The following is a 17961-nucleotide window of genomic DNA, read 5'->3' on the forward strand; positions in this document are numbered from 1 at the left end:
CATCTTCCGTGCTGATGATTGCAATAGCCTCCCAGTTGGTCCCTGCAAACAATATCTCCTCTATTTTCCAACTCTGTGTGGCTCCTAAGTTAGGCATCTAAAATATGTAATCGTTCTGAACACACTCTTTAAAAAGTAAACTAGAAAGGCTCTTCAGTGTTTAAAACATTCAGCCTTATGTCTTAGCACTGTGCTCATGACCATTCATGATCTCGTGTTAGCCTTCCAAGCCACACTCCTTCCACTCCCCCAGGCACCCCACAGCCCAAGCACACCCTCTTGCATCCAGTAAACCTTATAAGATCTAAAGCCTAAGAAGTCCTGTGATGTCACCCCTGCAAAGGGATACCTATATGTATGTGAACAATATTCCTGTCCTGTTTTCTCAGGCCACAGAGAACTGTGTGTGCATTCTTCATAACCTCTCCTACCAGCTGGAGGCAGAGCTCCCAGAGAGATACACCCAGAGTATCTATATTCAAAACCGGAATATCCAGACTGACAACAACAAAAGTATTGGGTGTTTTGGCAGTCGAAGCAGGAAAGTAAAAGAGGTATACTGGGAGATGCTCGAAAGAATAAGTGTGTATGTGTGTGTATTTCTGAGTATTCAGTATATGTCAGGTACTATTTTAAGTTCTTTTAATCCTTATGTCAGCATTACAAGGTGTGTATTTTTGATACCCTCATTTACTGATAAGAAAACAGAGGTACAGGAAGGTTAATCAGTTTTCTCAGAATATTTCAGCAAATTAGTGGAGAGGATGGAATTCAGTCCCCAGCAATCAGGCTCCAAATTTGCATTGTTAGTCGTTAAACCATACTGCTGTATGCCCTATAGCTTAGGAAATAAGCTTAATGCAACATAGCCAATGATGTATAAATTCTTTTAACGTTAAAAGCAGCCCTGATATACAGCTTTGGACATTCTAAAAACAAACTTTGGACATCCCAAAAGCAAACCCCATAGGAAGGGATACTGTCCATACTGGCATTTCATGAAAACTGAAAGAATGTGACCTCTCCTACTCCTCAGAGTATCGTGCTATTTGTGAACTTGGAGAACAACTGGTAAATTTAGAATCCTGATGCTATCCCGGACAACTTCACTAGACTCGGAGGGAAGAGGCCTGTTTTTCTTATCTTCAGAGTGGTTGTGACTAATTTAGCTTTTAACTTAACAGCGGCCTGAAAACTATTCCAGAGCAGCCTATGCTTAATTCTCTGAATTCTCTCTCACTGTGAAATGTAAAGTTGCCGGGTGTGCGGTGTTATTAGGGAGAAATAATCATCATGGGCTAAAAGTTAAGTGATTGGAAATCATACATATATGCTCTTTCATTTCTATTTCAAGGGCTTATTATTATGCAAATTATTAGTCTCTCTAGACTGGACAGTATTTCTGGTCTGTGGGTTTGGGTATGGAATTATAGAAATGACTTGAAGGCATTAATTCTGGCTTTCATCGTGTGTGTGGTTAGCAATACCAGGACGTGCCAATGCCAGAGGAAAAGAGCAACCCCAAGGGTGTGGAGTGGCTGTGGCATTCCATCGTGATACGGATGTATTTGTCCTTGATCGCCAAGAGTGTCCGAAACTACACTCAGGAAGCATCCTTGGGGGCTCTCCAGAATCTCACAGCGGGAAGTGGACCAGTGAGTATCGTGCCTGCTTGTCTACTTTAAAATAATGGCATTGTCCACATACCCACATTAGGTTCAGCAGTGAGACAGTGAGGTCCGAGCAGTTTCCTCACTTTCGTCAGGACAGTTCTCAGGAATTGCCAGTTTGTTCCAGCTCTCCAGGACTTTCAGCCTCAGCTTCTGCAAAGCCAAGTCAGACTTCAGTGAAGGACTCGTAGATAGTTATATTAGTCAGAGCTCTTCCAGTTACAAGTCTCAGAGTTCTACCTCAAACTGGTTTAAGTAAAAAAGAAGAATTTCTTGGCTTGTATAACTAAGACGTCCGGGGCAGGTCTTCCTTCCATCATGGCAGGACGCAGGTGCCCCAGCAACTGTAATCATGACTCCCCATCTCTAGACTCTGTTTTCCTCTATTGGTTTAGTTCACAAAGGCTCTCCTTATATGGTAGCAAAGAGAGCCACCAATGATTGCAGGCTTCTGTTTTACCCAGCCCAGTGTCCCCACAAGAAAAGTCACTACTATTTTCCCATTAGCTCCGTTAAGAGCTCAGAGAATGAGTCTCACTTGCCCATTTCTGAACCAGTACCTGTGGCTAGGAGACTATGAGGTTCTGATTGCCCAGGTCTGGGTACTGTGCCCACATGTGAATTTCAGGGGCGTGGGTTTGAGCAGGCGGGGGTCACTGCCACTTGTACCACATAGACTGACATGGTAAAGGAGGATCTCCCTCATGGAAAGTCAGAGTGCTATTACCAAAAGGAAGAATGAGTGCTGGGCAGGCAAAAACAACAGATGTCCACTGCAGTGTGGAGTTAGAAAGGACATCTGTGCTTTTGTATCCCAGAAACTCAGCTACAAAATAAAGAGCTGCTTCTCTTTCCAGGTGCACTTGCTTTATACCAGCAAAGTCAAAACGTATAAAACAGTAAAAGCTTATTCTGTCCCCCATGTATTTTATACCTTGCTACCTATTTAGCAATTCTATAAATATTTAATTATTTGAATTAAGTTTATATTCTTTGCCTTTGTCATAAAATGATTAGAATAAACTCCCCCAAAATAGTTCATTATATGGACAGTCTCCAATTATCCATCCTCATAGAGAAACGCACTCTTATAGGTAACAAAAATATTATTTATTCTTTACTTGAGAAATCATATGCATTCTTTAATGTGTTTACACAGAAGCTTGCTCTGTTTTGAATAAAATTGTGAAATGGTAAAACCAGTATTTCTCTTATCTTAGCACTATGGTTAAGAATACGACCAAGTTCAAAAGATACAAACTTCCAGATATAAAAGAAATAAGTCCTGGGGATGTAATTAATGTACAGGATGGTAACTACAGTTAATAATAGTGTATTGCATGTTTGAAAGTTGCTAACAGAGTAAATCTTAAAAGTTCTTATCACAAGAAAAAAAAATTCTGTAACTATGTATGGTGACAGATGTTAACTACACTTGTGATCATTTTGCAGTATATACAAATATCAAATCATTATGTTGTACACTTGAAATTAATGTTGTATGTCAATTATAGCTCAATTAAAAAAAAAAGAACAGTACAACTCCCTCCCCCCCAAAAATACAACCAAACTTTAATGTCTTTGATTTTTTGCAAAATGTACTTCTGCACAAAAAGAAAGAAATGGGGAACTACCAGGAGCCCTGAATGACACAAGGCCATTAATTTATTATTTTACTTTCCCATTTTCTCGTGCTAGGTTTCCCAAAACTATTTCATTCACTTTTCCAAACTACAGAAGCTCTCTTAGTAACTCGTAGCCAACTTAAAAGAAAATGTCAGAAATTAAATTCTTCTGTGTCTGTGTATGTGTTTAAGCTCACTCTGCTCTGAATATGGTTCCATATGAGCTAACCCTTTAAACTTGGATTTTAGCCTCTTCCATTCGAAGATCTCTCATGGAATCCAAACTGTCCAGAAATGTTTCCATGTTCCTGAAGATGCAGGGATATTTGTGCACTTAAGCTCTGAATATGAGTATATTACATAGATCCTACGTTCCTTCATTCATTTATTAAAGAAACATTTTTGAGCTCCTACTACGTAACAGGCACTAGCCTAGTGCTAAGTATATAGTGGTGAGTAAGACAAAAATCCCTGTATTTGGTAATAGTCAAGTTGGGATAAATAAACAAATAAACAGAAAAGTAAGATGCTAAGAGATACCAAGTCCAAAACGGACCCAGGCAAGGGAAATATCTTCATAACTGTCCTAATTGTGTCAAGGCATTTAAAATCATATCTAACCTCAGACTAATCCAGTCCCGCAAAAAGGAGGCCCACGCTAAACTGGTATTGATTCGTATTCAAGGTTGTTAGAGTGGAACTTGACTGGAGATTTATAGGAGAAAATCATTAGCTACCTGGGACAATGATATAAGGACCTTTTATTCTTTTAAGTTATGAGATATTTTTTATTAAAATTTTGACTTATATGTATATCCTTTCTAATTATTACTTTTCCTAATTTTGTTATGCTTAGATGGTATGATAAAAATACTTGGTTTTATAATTTCTAAAGGGAATCGTTGAGTATAAAAGAAAAGCAGGCTGCTAAACTTTGTTCCAGGAAATATCCAATCCATTAACCATGTGTTCATAACTAAGATAGCGTTAAGCAACTGATGGCCATGTGCCTTAAATGGCAAAGAACCTAAACTGAAATAAATAGCTTTGTAAAAGATAGATTATGTCATTTAAGTGTAACATTATGATAGTGATTTTTAGTAAAGCTACATTAAACTTGATTAGTTCAGATACAATGGTCATTCTGGTAATAAATAAGGAAAGGAGATGGATTGATAAAATTTATCCATTTAGCAAACTCTCTAAGTATAGTATAACTTAAGTATAAATTTATAAGTACTGTATAAATTAAAAATACGGTGTAAATTAGAAGTACAGTATAAATTAAAAGATTAAACATTGGATAGTAAAAGTTAAAAGTCATTGAAATGAACGGTTTTCAAGTTTCTAAAACAGTTTAATGGCACTTACTTTGATAACCATTGGGAAAAAACAAAATATATCCCCTACCTCATACCTTACTCAAAAAGCTGTTCCTACAGCCATGAGGTTTAAGTGTGAAAGGGAAAACAATGAAGCTTCTAAACAATAACATGGAAGAATATCTTCATGACCTGGAATAGGGAGAGATTTCTTAAAAGTGGTCACAAAAAGCACTAGCCATAAAGTAAATATTTTATAAATTGACAACATTAAAATGAATAGCTTATTCTATTATGCTATCAAAAGACATTGTTAAGACAATAAAAAGGCAAACTACAGAGTGGGAAAAGATTTTTGCAACATATATAAGTAACAAAGGTTGGTACCCAGAAAATATAAAAAACTCATCAAGTTAACAATAAAAAGATAGACAACCCAACATAAAAATGGACAAGAGACTTTAACAGGCACTTCACAGAAGATAATATAGAAGTAGCCAATAAACATTTGAAAAGGTGCCCAACCTCATTAATCATCAGGACAATACGAATTAGAAGTGCTATTTGCAAACAGTTGACCAACTACTTAATAGTCATTCTCACATAGCTCCTGAAGCTGGAATAAAAAATCTCTATTTGGTAAGTCTGTTTATTTTTCTTATTAAGCAAATTCTAAAGACCATCCCGCCTCAGACTCTCCCGTTTCCCTCAGCGAGTGAGAATCGATAAGACTGCGCTCCTTTCCCCTAGTTGAGCAAATGTGGTTTGAGGATCCAGACTTCATCTAGAGCTGCATGTTTCCAGTGATCATTTTTATATACTAATGTCAAACTCTTTATTATATATGACTATATCGTTAAATGGCGTAGTATGATATACATATAAAACAAGATTTTAGTTTTAAAAGCATGTCATGTTGTAAAAGAAAAACAAAAATTTTTAAAAATAAATATCTTGTGACTTTTTAATCCATCCTGATCCTCATCATACACCTTCTGAGATGATAGTAGATCTTCAGGAAAACTTGATAGCATATTATTCATAAGGTTCAGTTCAGTAAACATTTATATAGGACCTATCATCAGGCACCATACAAGGCACTGAGGGAAAAAAAGATGGATAAGACCATTTCCTCCTTTCAAGGAGCTTATTTTCTAATAGGAGAGATATGCAGTTTAGTATAATTTAACCTAGAGAGTTAGCAAGTAGTGGTAAGGAAAGAGAGGACAGAAGACGCTAGGCTGTGAAGGACTATATGTGCCACGCTAAGACGTTTGAACATCATTCTGAGGGCAATGGGGAGTCATTACAGTGTTTAAACCTGAGGTGGAACATAATCATTTTAAATTTAGAAGGACCATTCTGGCGTAAGGCTTTGAAATCCCCATGGGCACTTAGGAAACATCAAGTTGACTAGCAAGATTTGAACTCCTAGTGGAGACTGGAGACCATAAATTTGCAGAAGTACCAATCTGCAAATGCCCTATTTAACTCTAGCAATATTTGGTGGCCAGGTATAAAGTCAGCTTTGCAGTTTTGATGGATGGGTGACAAATAGGCTAGAATAACAAGAGAGTTAATGATGTAGAAAGATAGTGTTTGATGTAATGGTTCATGTACCCTCATCTAAATAAGAAAGTTAAGGCAGGAGACAGTGGATCACTTGAGGGCAGGGAATGAAGGCCGAGGTATAAGGGCTGGAGTTCTTGATGAGGCTGAAGAAGAATTATGGTAGGAGTGAGGGAGAGAGGGCAAGGAGAACAGGAAGTTGTGTTCAGAGCCAGACCTTGGAGTACATGTTTTCAGAAGAAAGGTATTTTGGGGTGAACACAAGTTCTGTGTGCCCATGGAATTGAGTGGCTGATGTACGGAAGAGATGAAGGCTAATGACTCTTGGGAAGTCTAGGAACTGTGAGGTAATTAATTTGGTCATCTACAATGGACAGGAGGTGGAGAAGGCTCTGAGTCAGGCTCCAAAGCCTCCAATGGATGTTGGGAAAGGACCAATAGGCCTTGAGATGACAGCGAAAATGCAGTGGGGTGATAGAGCTGGATGGCAGTGACTCAGAAGAGCAGAGCTTTTGCATATGAGGGAAGACATAATTATCTGGATACGCCATTGGGAAGAGAGAGGAATGCTAAACCTACCTCCTTGGCCAAGACACAGGAGTTGTACAGAATAAATAGCCTCCTCTCGGGATGGCTATAGGGAAGGATTCTTCTCAGAGGAGAGCAAATAGTCATGGAATGTTCTGCAAATTAGTGAAAGACAAAGTATAATTTGTTTACAATAAGACAAACCTTCTAAAATAGTGGTTATTGGGGGCCGGCCCCGTGGCGTAGCGATTAAGTGCTCGCACTCTGCTGCAGGCGGCCCGGGTTCGGATCCCAGGTGCGCACCGATGCACCGCTTGTCAGGCCGTGCTGTGGCAGCGTCCCATATAAAGTGGAGGAAGATGGGCACAGATGTTAGCGCAGGGCCAGTCTTCCTCAGCAAAAAGAGGAGGATTGGTGTGGATGTTAGCTCAGGGCTGATCTTCCTCACAAAAAAAATAAATTAAAAAAATAAATAAAATAAAATAGTGGTTATTAAACTTCTTTGAGTCATGGACATTTTGGGTGTCTAATGAAGGTTATGGACCCTTTCCCTATAAGAGTTTATTAAAGGGGCCAGCCTGGTGGCGCAAGCGGTTAAATGCGGGCGCTCCACTGCGGCGGCCCGGAGTTCCCTGCTTCGGATCCCGGGCGCACACCAACGCACTGCTTGTCAAGCCATGCTGCGGTGGCATCTCATATAAAGGGGAGGAAGATGGGCACGGATGTTAGCCCAGGGCCAGTCTTCCTCAGCAAAAAAGAGGAGGATTGGCAGATGTTAGCACAGGGCTGATCTCCTCACACACACAAAAAAAGAGTTTATTAGAAACACAAAAATAGTTTTAAGGACCTCCTGTCCCCCACTGAAACCTATCCTGTACCCAATATTAAAAACCCCTATTCTAGAAGGTACAGTGGAGAGTGGAAGAGAGCAATCTGAGAGAGATGGGGGGAAATAAGCAGTGTTTAGATAAGATAAACAGAGAAGATAGACAGACACCCTGAAGAATGATCAAAAATTACAGGAATTTCTGGCATGGTGGCCTCAAATTAGCTTCAAACAGAAATCTATAAAGTTGCAGACACAAGCTAAGGCACTAGTATTATTGGAGGTTTGTTGATGCTAGGAAGGATCTGATTGGTACCCAGACCCCCTGAAAGTAGATGGCCAGCCTAATTCCAAATAAGTTTGCCTCTAGTGGACCTAGACCTGGACCAGCAACTTGCACATGCAGCTCTGATACGGAGAATATAATTACAGATAATCTAACTAGCCATACGTGCCTTTCTTTAAAAGCCCAATATCTCTTTCAGAATAAACTGGTTGTTAGAAATGAGTGAGTTTATTAAAATATGTAAAATGCCAAAATTCGAACAAGAAGAAACAGAAAAGATGAATAAGCCAACAATCAGTAAATACATTGAAATAATAATCAAAGACATCTCCCTTTAAAACTTTTCTCAGCTCAGTTGGTTTTACAGCTAAATTCTACCCAACCCAATAAGGTGAGATTATTCACACCTTTGTGTGTTACACAAATAGTTGTGTATTAAATATGTATTACACAAATAGTTCAAGAAAATAGAAAAAGGGAAAACACTACCCAACTAATTTTGTGACATTAGTGTAACCTTGATTTTAAAACTTATAATGGTATTACAAGAAAGGAAAAGACAGGCCCATTTAATTTATAAACAAAGGTACAAAGAATGTAATAGCTAACCAGATCCAATATTGTGTTTAAAAACACTGAATAAACTGTTTTTATCCAGAAATTAAATTGAAAACCTGATAAGAATTTTAAAAATGTTATCTTTAGATGGGTTTCATCACAGCTCTAGTTTTTAAAACATCTTGCTCAACCTCTGGTAGTCTACAGAAAAGCTTAATCTCACCGTGAAGTCAAATGCAATAGCATTCATAGGACACGTCTCACAAAACAGATGCCGACGTCCGTGGCTCAGACAGTTGTCCAGAAGGAGAATGGCCTTCAGCACATCCGGAAGATGCTGCACGTCGGCGATCCCAGTGTGAAGAAGACTGCCGTCTCCCTGCTGAGGAATCTGTCTCGGAATCTTTCACTGCAGAATGAAATTGGTGAGTCAGTAAAAGTATCTAGATGAAGGGGGCCGGCCCAGTGGCGTAGTGGTTAAGTTCACACACACTGCTTCCACCGCCCTGGGTTCACAAGTTCGGATCCCAGGTGCAGACCTACACACTGTTCCTCAAGCCGTGCTGTGGCAGGATCCCACATACAAAATAGAGGAAGATTGGCCTAGATCTTCAGATCATCTGCACCAATCTTCCTCACAAAAAAAAAAAAAAATTAGATGTAATAAGTACAATATTGCAAATACAAATGCCAGAAAACATTGTCTTTATCACATTCTTTTCACAATGATGAACTGAAAATATGAATAAAGAGCAGAATGTGTTAGGGGGCCGGCCTGGCGGTGCAGCCATTAAGTGCACGCACTCTGCTTCAGCGGCTCCGGGTTCGCAGGTTCGGATCCCAGGCGTGCATGGTTGCACCGCTTGTCAGACCATGCTGTGGCAGCATCCCATATAAAGTAGAGGAAGATGCGCACAGGTGTCAGCCCAGGGCCAATCTCCCTCAGCAAAAAGAGGAGGATTGGCAACAGAGGTTAGCTCAGGGCTAGTCTTCCTCACCAAAAAAAAAAAAGGAGCAGAATGTGATAAATACACCTGGCTTTTGTGCACCCAGATGTCAAGGGTAGGCTTTCTCACTGTGTCTCAAATAGGATTTTTCTTAATATCCAGCATTTTTTTTTCGTTTTTATCACTACATAAGAGAAATTGTATACCATACTAATAATTAACAAGATGAGTAATGTATTTGATGGCATAGCTCATCCCTCAGCTACACCAGCCAGTGAAATCTTTTGAATCCATGTTGCTGTCTTTCAGAATGTTTTCTTTGTGGCCTGCTTGGGAACCATCCTTCTAGAACATTATAAAAACACACGCAGTCGTTGTTCACTTTAGAAGATTGGCCGTTGTTAGACTAGAAAAAAATAGATAATCACACACAAAAAAAAGCAAAAAGAAGGAGTCACTGAATATAGCAGATTATGTGTAGATGGCTTTTAGAATAAATACAATGAAATGTATTTGCTCCTTTTTTTGAGAGTCTATATTATTGACAAAGATGGTAACTATGTTATGCTATCAAATAACATAATTTTTCACTCATTTGCTTTATACTAGAAGTATCTCATACATGTTTGTGAATCAAGTCAAGAATTATAAAATGAGATAATAGGAAGATAATACTAAAATTAAGCATGCTTCAGATAAAAACTAGACTATTGGGGGTGAGCATGATGCACTCTGTACAGAAACTGATATATAATAATGTACACCTGAAATTATACAATGTTATAAACCAATGTGACCTCAATAAAATAATTTAAACAATAATAATAAAATAAAATAAAGCATGTTTCCTAATGCTCCATAAATTAGTCATTCCTGACAACTTGAAATTCAGTTTTTCACAAAATTCCACTAAAATTATAAACAAGTTTTTGTTTTTTTCAATGGATTGGATTATTTTGGAATCTACACACGTAAAAGAGATACTGAAGTCTCTGGTTAATGTTTTAATAATGTCATTTCCAAAGAGAGCCAGCAGCACAACATTGGACGAGCGGTTTCATACAATGGTTTTGTGCCCGTTATAAATATAGAGCGAGCTTGGAAATTTTTCAGTGAATCTAAAAGAAACCTTGCCATAGGCATTCTCAAAATTATGAAAGTGTTCTCCCCATTGTCTTATGTGGACTTTTGTGCTGCACTTCAATTCAGGTGTATTATTGTTTGAGTTTTTTTTTTTCTTTTTCCAAATGAAATGTTGACTCCATCTTTAAAACACTGCCTATGAAAATAATTGCACTTTACACATTATGCATGAACCTTCAGGGCAGAAATGCTGTCGGTCTCAGTTTCTACAGCTCTCTAGCTGTTGGTAAGATATAGCTGTAGCCCCACAGTTTATATAAGATAATTCCACTGATAAACCTCCCCTCATTTTCAGGACAACAGAGAGAAGTGGTTTCGGCAAGCCAAATGCAATTTTTAAATTCCAAATTGGCTTTATATCAAATATATAATTTGAGTAAAAGGGCCTGTCTTGATTCAGGGTATTAATAGCCAAGAATAAATGAAAGTCAGTTTGAAATACATGCTTTGTGTTTCTCTTGAGAGATTTCTAGGCCAGGTAAAACCTTCCACGTGCTGACCTGGGATGACGTCATCACATTTTATTTAGATTTACAGAAATAAACTTGAAACTTATATTGTCTTAAAAACTTGAAGATTGGCAACTTAGCATGGTGACAAAATAACGTAGAAGACATGGATCTGCATCCTGCAATGCGACCTTGGCTAGGTCATTTAACTGATCTAAACCAAGTGGGATGGGTAATCACTACCTCATAGTGTTTTCCGAAGGATGAGATAACATCGTGTATTTGCAAGCACCAGGAAGTGTTTAGATGCATCTCTCAAATCTCAATTCACATTTATTCATTGTTACAGATGTTTTCAGACATCCAGCTAAGGTCTTGGCTTTTTAAGGTATTGAGTTTGAGCATTAAAATCTCAACAATATGACAGTGAGCTGTAACCCTCCAATATCATGATACGGCCTTTAATTTTTATATGTCACTATTAAAGATCCAATTTTAATTGTCCCAAAGTGAATGTATTTATTCAGGCCCACTGTTTGTTTGTGTGTGTTTGTGGAGAGAGAGAAACACCAAGAGACCAAATGACCTCCCTTACTATATAGTAGTATTTAACTTTGTCCGTGTAAACAATTGTAATACTTTTCTAAGAAAAACAAACACGATATAAAACGTTAAAGACTCTAATTTCTCTAATTCTCACCACTCCTCTGACATGACCCTTAGTTTCAACCTTAAACTTGATCCACAGAAGTGGACATTCTTGGTGGTGGTGCTGAGAGAGGGGGGGGGGACTCTCTCGGCAGGTACTGTTCTCGATGTGGGCAGCCTAGTCCCAGCAGCCAGTGCTGCAGCCTGCAGAGAGATGCTGGGGCATTTTCTGTTGGATTGTCTCAGACTTGTTTCCATGTCGTTGACCTAAATTCAGTGAAAGGAAAATTCATGTTCTCAAGGCCTTTCATTCTGTGGCTTAACTTATTAAAAGGAGGAAGCCTTCTGAAAATAACTCACGTCTATTGAGAGCTTACTATGTATGTGCAGGGTACTGTGATACAGTTAACACATACTAATTCATTTAATCCCTTAAAATAATAGATACTATTATTATCCCATTTGACAAAGTAGGAAAATGCAGCATGGAGAGGTTCAATAGCTTGCCCAGACCACACAGCCATTAACTGCCAGAGACAGGACTGAAACCTGAAGAAGCATGGCTTCAGAGGCTGAGCTCTGAGCTCCTAATACTATGCTATGATGCTTGAACAGTGAAAAAGAAAGTGTTCAGGCCTTTGAGCAGAAGGTGTGTCTTTCCTGTCAATCAGGTCCAGGTATTATCAAAGGATGACATATCGTTCAGTGCCTGTTATTGAGTACCTATCTGTTTTAGGCAGTGATAGATGCTGCAAATCCAGAAATGAATAAGATAATTGTCCTCAAAGAAACCATCACCCCATTTGGAATTCAGACATGCTTATAACTAATTACAATCCAGTATCAGAGAGAGAGAAGTGCAGTTCAAGGTGCCACATAAACTCAGATGAACAATAAAATTAAGTGGAAATATTTGTTGTACAACCATGATAAACACAGCACTGTATTAAAGAGCTGTGAGGAGCAACAAAAACAATAGAAGCGTGCTCTCTTATTTTTTAAGGAGAGTCCAAAGTAGTTGGAGAAAAAAAAGAAAACATGTGAAAAGAATTATTGCAGAAAATCAAGTACATATTCATATTGCCCAAAATATACACCATGGGACAAATTATAATGAAATCATCAAATATTAATATCTCTCTTGTTACTACCAAAAAAAAGCCAAACTGGGCTGGCCCCGTGGCATAGAGGTAGAGTTTGCACACTCTGCTTCAGCGGCCCAGGGTTCACAGGTTTGGATGCCGAGTGTGGACCTACATACTGCTCATCAAGCCATGCTGTGGGGGCGTCCTATATACAAAATAGAGGAAGATTGGCACAGATGTTAGCTGTGGGCCAATCTTCCTCACCAAAAAAAAAAAAAAAAAAGCCAAACTAAAACCCTATAACCAAGAACTTACATAGTGCAAAAATAAATTTGAAGTAGTCTCTTTCTCTCTTTTTTAATAATAGTATTATTAGTGCATTGAAGAAACTTTGGGCATTTCAGATAATTTTTTTTTTTAATATTTTTAGGTCACCATCAATACTATTGTAGAAAAACAAGTCCTGTTAATATTTTAGTGTATTTCTTCTCAAGTTTCTTATGTGTATTTTCTCTCCTGATGTTATAATATGTATTCTTTATATAAATAAATATACTGATTTTTCACATAGATATTAACATATTTTCTTGTTATTATGCATGCTTCATAGATATGTTTTGAGATGTGTAATGTCCTTGTCAGCTGTATTTTAGTTAATCATGTTCTATTATTGGAATATTTTGGCTTTTTATAATTTTTCATTTACATATACTACTATAATAAAGATCTCTGCATAAAGCTTCTTTCCATTTTTAAAGTGATATCTTTAGGATGAATTTCCAGAAGTGAAATTCCTGAATCAAAGAACGTGAAAATTTTTTAAATTCTTGACATTTCTGTCAAATTGCTTTCTGAAAAGATTTCCAATGTACTGAGCACAGAGTATCATCTTTTTAAAAATCTTTTTAAAATGTGAATCTTAGAGAGGTTACATCTTTCTATATGCTTATTAATCATGTTTCCTTTTTAAAATGTTCTTGACCCAAAATGTATTGGGATCTTGAGGTTAAGAAATAATCTTTTTAATCAAGTGTTCTTTTTCTTTCATTTTTGTAGCCAGAGAAACTCTACCTGATTTGGTTTCCATAATTCCCGACACAGCGCCGAGTACTGATCTTCTAATTGAAACTACAGCCTCTGCCTGTTACACGTTGAACAATATCATCCAGAATAGTTACCAGAATGCTCGGGATCTTCTAAACACTGGGGGCCTGCAGAAAATTATGACCATCAGCTCAGGCGATCCGTAAGTCCTTTAGCATCTGCCCATCAACTGTCGCTTCCCCCCCACCACTCCCATGTGTAAAGAATTCAGTTGTGAATGTCCAGTCATGGAGTACCATGGGCGACATGGCCAAAAACAAGATTGTAAAGCTGGGCCAGATCATCTGGTCCAGTCCCTGGTGATGAGGCAAGTGAAAAACTGAATCCTCCAAGCCAAATAGTTGCCCATTCTGTTCTGAAATATCCAGAGATAGTCAAACTCCATGGCTTCTCTGAGTAGTGCATTCCAGCATTTTATTGACCTGATGAGTTAATTTGTTTCCCAGAGACACAGCTGTGATTTAAGAACGGCAGAATGTAGGCAAAGTGGGAAATACCCTTTTCCTCACTTAAATCTGTGGAGCCACTGTCACCCCAGGTGGCTTAGAAGAAGCAGTGATAGCACAAGGAGGAGAAGTAGGAGGCAGCGGAACAAGAAATTCCTGCTTTCTCTATCACATCTCTTCCACCTCTTATTCCCTTTTGAGAATAGAAGGTTTAATGCATATGTCACCTGACCTCCCTGTTTCTGTGTCTTTAAATTTTCCCCATTTAAAAAAAAGGTGAGGAAGACAATGAAAAACCTTGTGTAACCAAATTATTCCTATTAGTTTAGAGTGATGGGATCCAAAGGGGGCATGAAGATTATTACCTTTTTCTCTTTATATAATTCTGAATTGTTTGACTTGTTAAATACAAGTTACTTTTGTGAATAACCAAACAAGAAAAGAAATGCTATTATAGCCCAGTTCTAATGGGTTGCAGAGCAAACAGACGCCACCTGTAGTGGACAGATGTGTGCTTGGCCACACAGAGGCACGCATAGGGGTCTGTGGTGTCCTGGAATGAACTCACGTCCCCTCCCCCACAGCCCTATCTGGTTTAGGCCTCTTGTGCTCTGCAGCCCTCCTCTGCAAAGTTCACACGGAAGGAAGACCACATTCAGAGTCATGATTAAAAGGAGCACTGGTTAGAATGTCAGTTCGCCAAGAGCAGGGAATATTCACCTGTCACCAGAGACTGGCAGATAGCAGTTGCTCAGTCTTTGTGGAAAGAATGAATTATTGCTGCAGAATAGATCTGACCATTGCTAGTAGTCATCGAAACTTCTAAGCAAATCTCCAGAAGACCATATGATTTTAATTATTTGAGCATTCAGATCATAAGAAGCACATGGGAATACGCCATCACTTTTGGAAACTTCTTCTAGCTTAGCAACATATGAGGATGTGCAATTCTGCTCATTTTTTGTCTTGAGTTTCCATTTGTGACCTAGTCCTCACATGTCCTGTCTCAAAAAAAAGTCAACAAGGAGCTTCTAACAGTTGTGCCTGCTGCTCCGTCCTTGCTAGAGTGTTGTATAGCTGACCTGTAACGTATGGGCTAGCCTGGGAACCAACTGCCATTTACAACATTTTATCTTTGAATAAATGAGTTCCAAGTGCCAACCAACCCACTTATAAATAAATTTTATGAATATAAAACCCTTGCAATTTAAGAACTTTTTCCAATTTTAAATATCAGAGACCAATAACTGTCATGGATTTATTAGTACTTCAGTTATTAGCAAGTGACTCCGAAAAGTCCATGAGGTACTAAAAAAATCTGTAAGATGCTGATTTGACTTAGTCTTCATGCAAGGCTCGTGTGGAAGAGAAAGGCTTTTGGCTAGTGAATGACCCCAGCGTGTGCTTCTCCATACAGCTTTGCATCCTCTATTCTCAGTTACGTGTTTACAAATTCCTGGGATATGAAAAATAAAATGTTTGGTTCTTTGTTAAAAGAAGAAATTCAGCCACGTGCTAGTTCAGGTGATAGAAGAGAAAGAGATCCAAGAAAGCATTAGGATCCTTAGCCAAAAACAGAAAGTTTAGGGCAAATTTAAAAGCTGAACATCAAAAACCAGGTACAATGCCAGATTCGGTGGTGACTTGGATTTATAACAGGAACACATTTTCCATTTGCTCTGTAGAAAAACACAGAAATTTCAAAACTATTTTAACAAATGCTCCAACAAGAATTTATTTTATTAACAAAAAAATTATTTTACTTCTACATTCATAGAGTCACTAAGTCTAAGAGGTATATATATATTGTTCAGTCATACTTTCCTGCATTTGTATTCTATAAATATACGTTATCAATATACAAATATATTTATAGTCTTTATTTTTTTTTAATTTTTATTTATTTATTTTTCCCCCAAAGCCCCAGTAGATAGTTGTATGTCATAGCTACACATCCTTCTAGTTGCTGTATGTGGGACGCGGCCTCAGCATGGCCAGAGAAGCGGTGCGTCAGTGCGTGCGCGGGATCCGAACCCGGGCCGCCAGTAGCGGAGCGCGCGCACTTAACCACTAAGCCACGGGGCCGGCCCAATAGTCTTTAAATATATGATATAAATATACAAATCTAAATTTTATTCTATAAATAAATTCAAGGATTTGTAAAAATCTAAGGATATATTCCTTATAAATATCAGGAATTTGCTCTATAAACTGCTTATTGGTTAGCACCATGCTACTGGTTTAAAAAGATTTTTAAGAAATAATTTAGAAACAACAACAACGTGGCCCCTGGCTTTCAAAGCTCACCATCTAATTCACTTGTCATGGTGAGTGGCCTGACTTAATGGATGGCTACTGAGCAACAGCAGCTAAAGAAGATTTACTGAGTGTCCAAAGACAGCATCCAGAAGCCTCACACGTTCTCACTGATCTCGAGATGTCCTTTTCTTCTTTTCAGCTGTGCTTCCAGCAAAGCAAGTAAAGCTGCCTCTGTTCTCCTGTATTCTTTGTGGACGCACACAGAGCTCCATAATGCCTATAAGAAGGTAAGAACGCCAAAAAGACGTGTTGTAGTTAACAGCCAGATAATAATGGCCTTCCTATCTTGACCCTAGTGAGATATCACTAAAAACTGCATTTTCTTTGTGAAGATGTTGTTACCTTTCACATTTCTGTTTGCTTATTCCAAAGGCTCAGTTTAAGAAGACAGATTTTGTCAACAACCGGACTACCAAAGCCTACCACTCCCTTAAAGACTGAGGAAAGTGGAGAAGCGCCCTCAGAAATGTCAGCCTCACCATTGTCAGCCACAAAAAAGCCCCAAAGGAAAGCACCTATTTTTCTACTTCCCAGCCCAAGAAACCTCAAAAAAGCATGCCCTGTTTCTATCCTTTTCTATTTCCATGGTCCCCAAAATCCAGAAAACAAATAATCAGAGTATAATTTTATTGTCTTCCAGAAGACTTTTGCAAGCTTGCCACCAGTAGATACTGTCGGCAGGCTTAATTCTACCCTCTATAAATAGTGGTCTTTATGATCAGGGCTTACGGTACACGGCCTCCTGGAACCAAAATGTGAATTTATGTGGAATGGACATTAACAGAATAAATAAAGAAGGAAGCTGTTGTATTACTAGGATTTTAAAAGTTTGATTTACATTTTTGTTCCTTTATCTGGTTTCCATGTTTTGTCACTCATGCACGTCGCTTCACCATTGAGCCACAAGTGTGTTGGTCTGCAGTGTTGAAACAGAATGGAAACGACGAGAAGTATTTGCAGTTATCCAGGAGAAAATTTAATGGCAAAATTATATGTTTGTTTACTTTGTGCTTGTTTCTATCCTCTTGAATTTTTTCTCTGATTTTAAATGAACTTATGAAATTTAGATCACAGAGCATGCATGACTGTAAGAAAAAGAAATTGAAAGGAAGTGATCATAGCAAACTTAAAAATCTTTTCCACAGAGAAAGGCAACTGTGGTTATGAAATTCAATGTTTCCTCTAAACACTAAGTAAACGCAAGTTTTGCTCAAGGAAATACATTACCTGTAACACCACCGTGAAATGAAAATCTCTTCTGAACTGTAGCATTCAGTGTAATCTATTTCCCGGACTTTTTCAGCCACTACAATGGGCTGGTGAGAGAATGGACTCTACTCTTTGGCTACAAAAGGAACCAAGGCCTCTCAAACTGCTGGGCCAGCCCAGGGCACTGAAGACACAGCTCATTTTAATGAATTATGTTATCAACCAGC

The 17961-nt window shown here is 38.4% G+C and overlaps 1 protein-coding gene across 1 annotated transcript in view; it reads left to right on the forward strand.

Moving 5' to 3' along the window:
* Nucleotides 1-17114, forward strand: part of PKP2 (plakophilin 2) — an 81666-nt gene extending 64552 nt beyond the window's left edge. Inside the window, exons 8-13 of the mRNA XM_014795885.2 lie at nt 390-554; nt 1482-1655; nt 8656-8809; nt 13713-13902; nt 16665-16752; nt 16898-17114. Coding sequence (XP_014651371.2) covers nt 390-554; nt 1482-1655; nt 8656-8809; nt 13713-13902; nt 16665-16752; nt 16898-16966 — 840 coding nt within the window. The 3' untranslated portion in view covers nt 16967-17114. The remainder of the gene's footprint in view (nt 1-389; nt 555-1481; nt 1656-8655; nt 8810-13712; nt 13903-16664; nt 16753-16897) is intronic.
* Nucleotides 17115-17961: the final 847 nt, after the last annotated feature.

This window comes from Ceratotherium simum, chromosome 17 (genome assembly GCF_057802395.1).
Source record: "Ceratotherium simum simum isolate JZ-2026a chromosome 17, ASM5780239v1, whole genome shotgun sequence".
Lineage (NCBI taxonomy): Eukaryota > Metazoa > Chordata > Mammalia > Perissodactyla > Rhinocerotidae > Ceratotherium > Ceratotherium simum.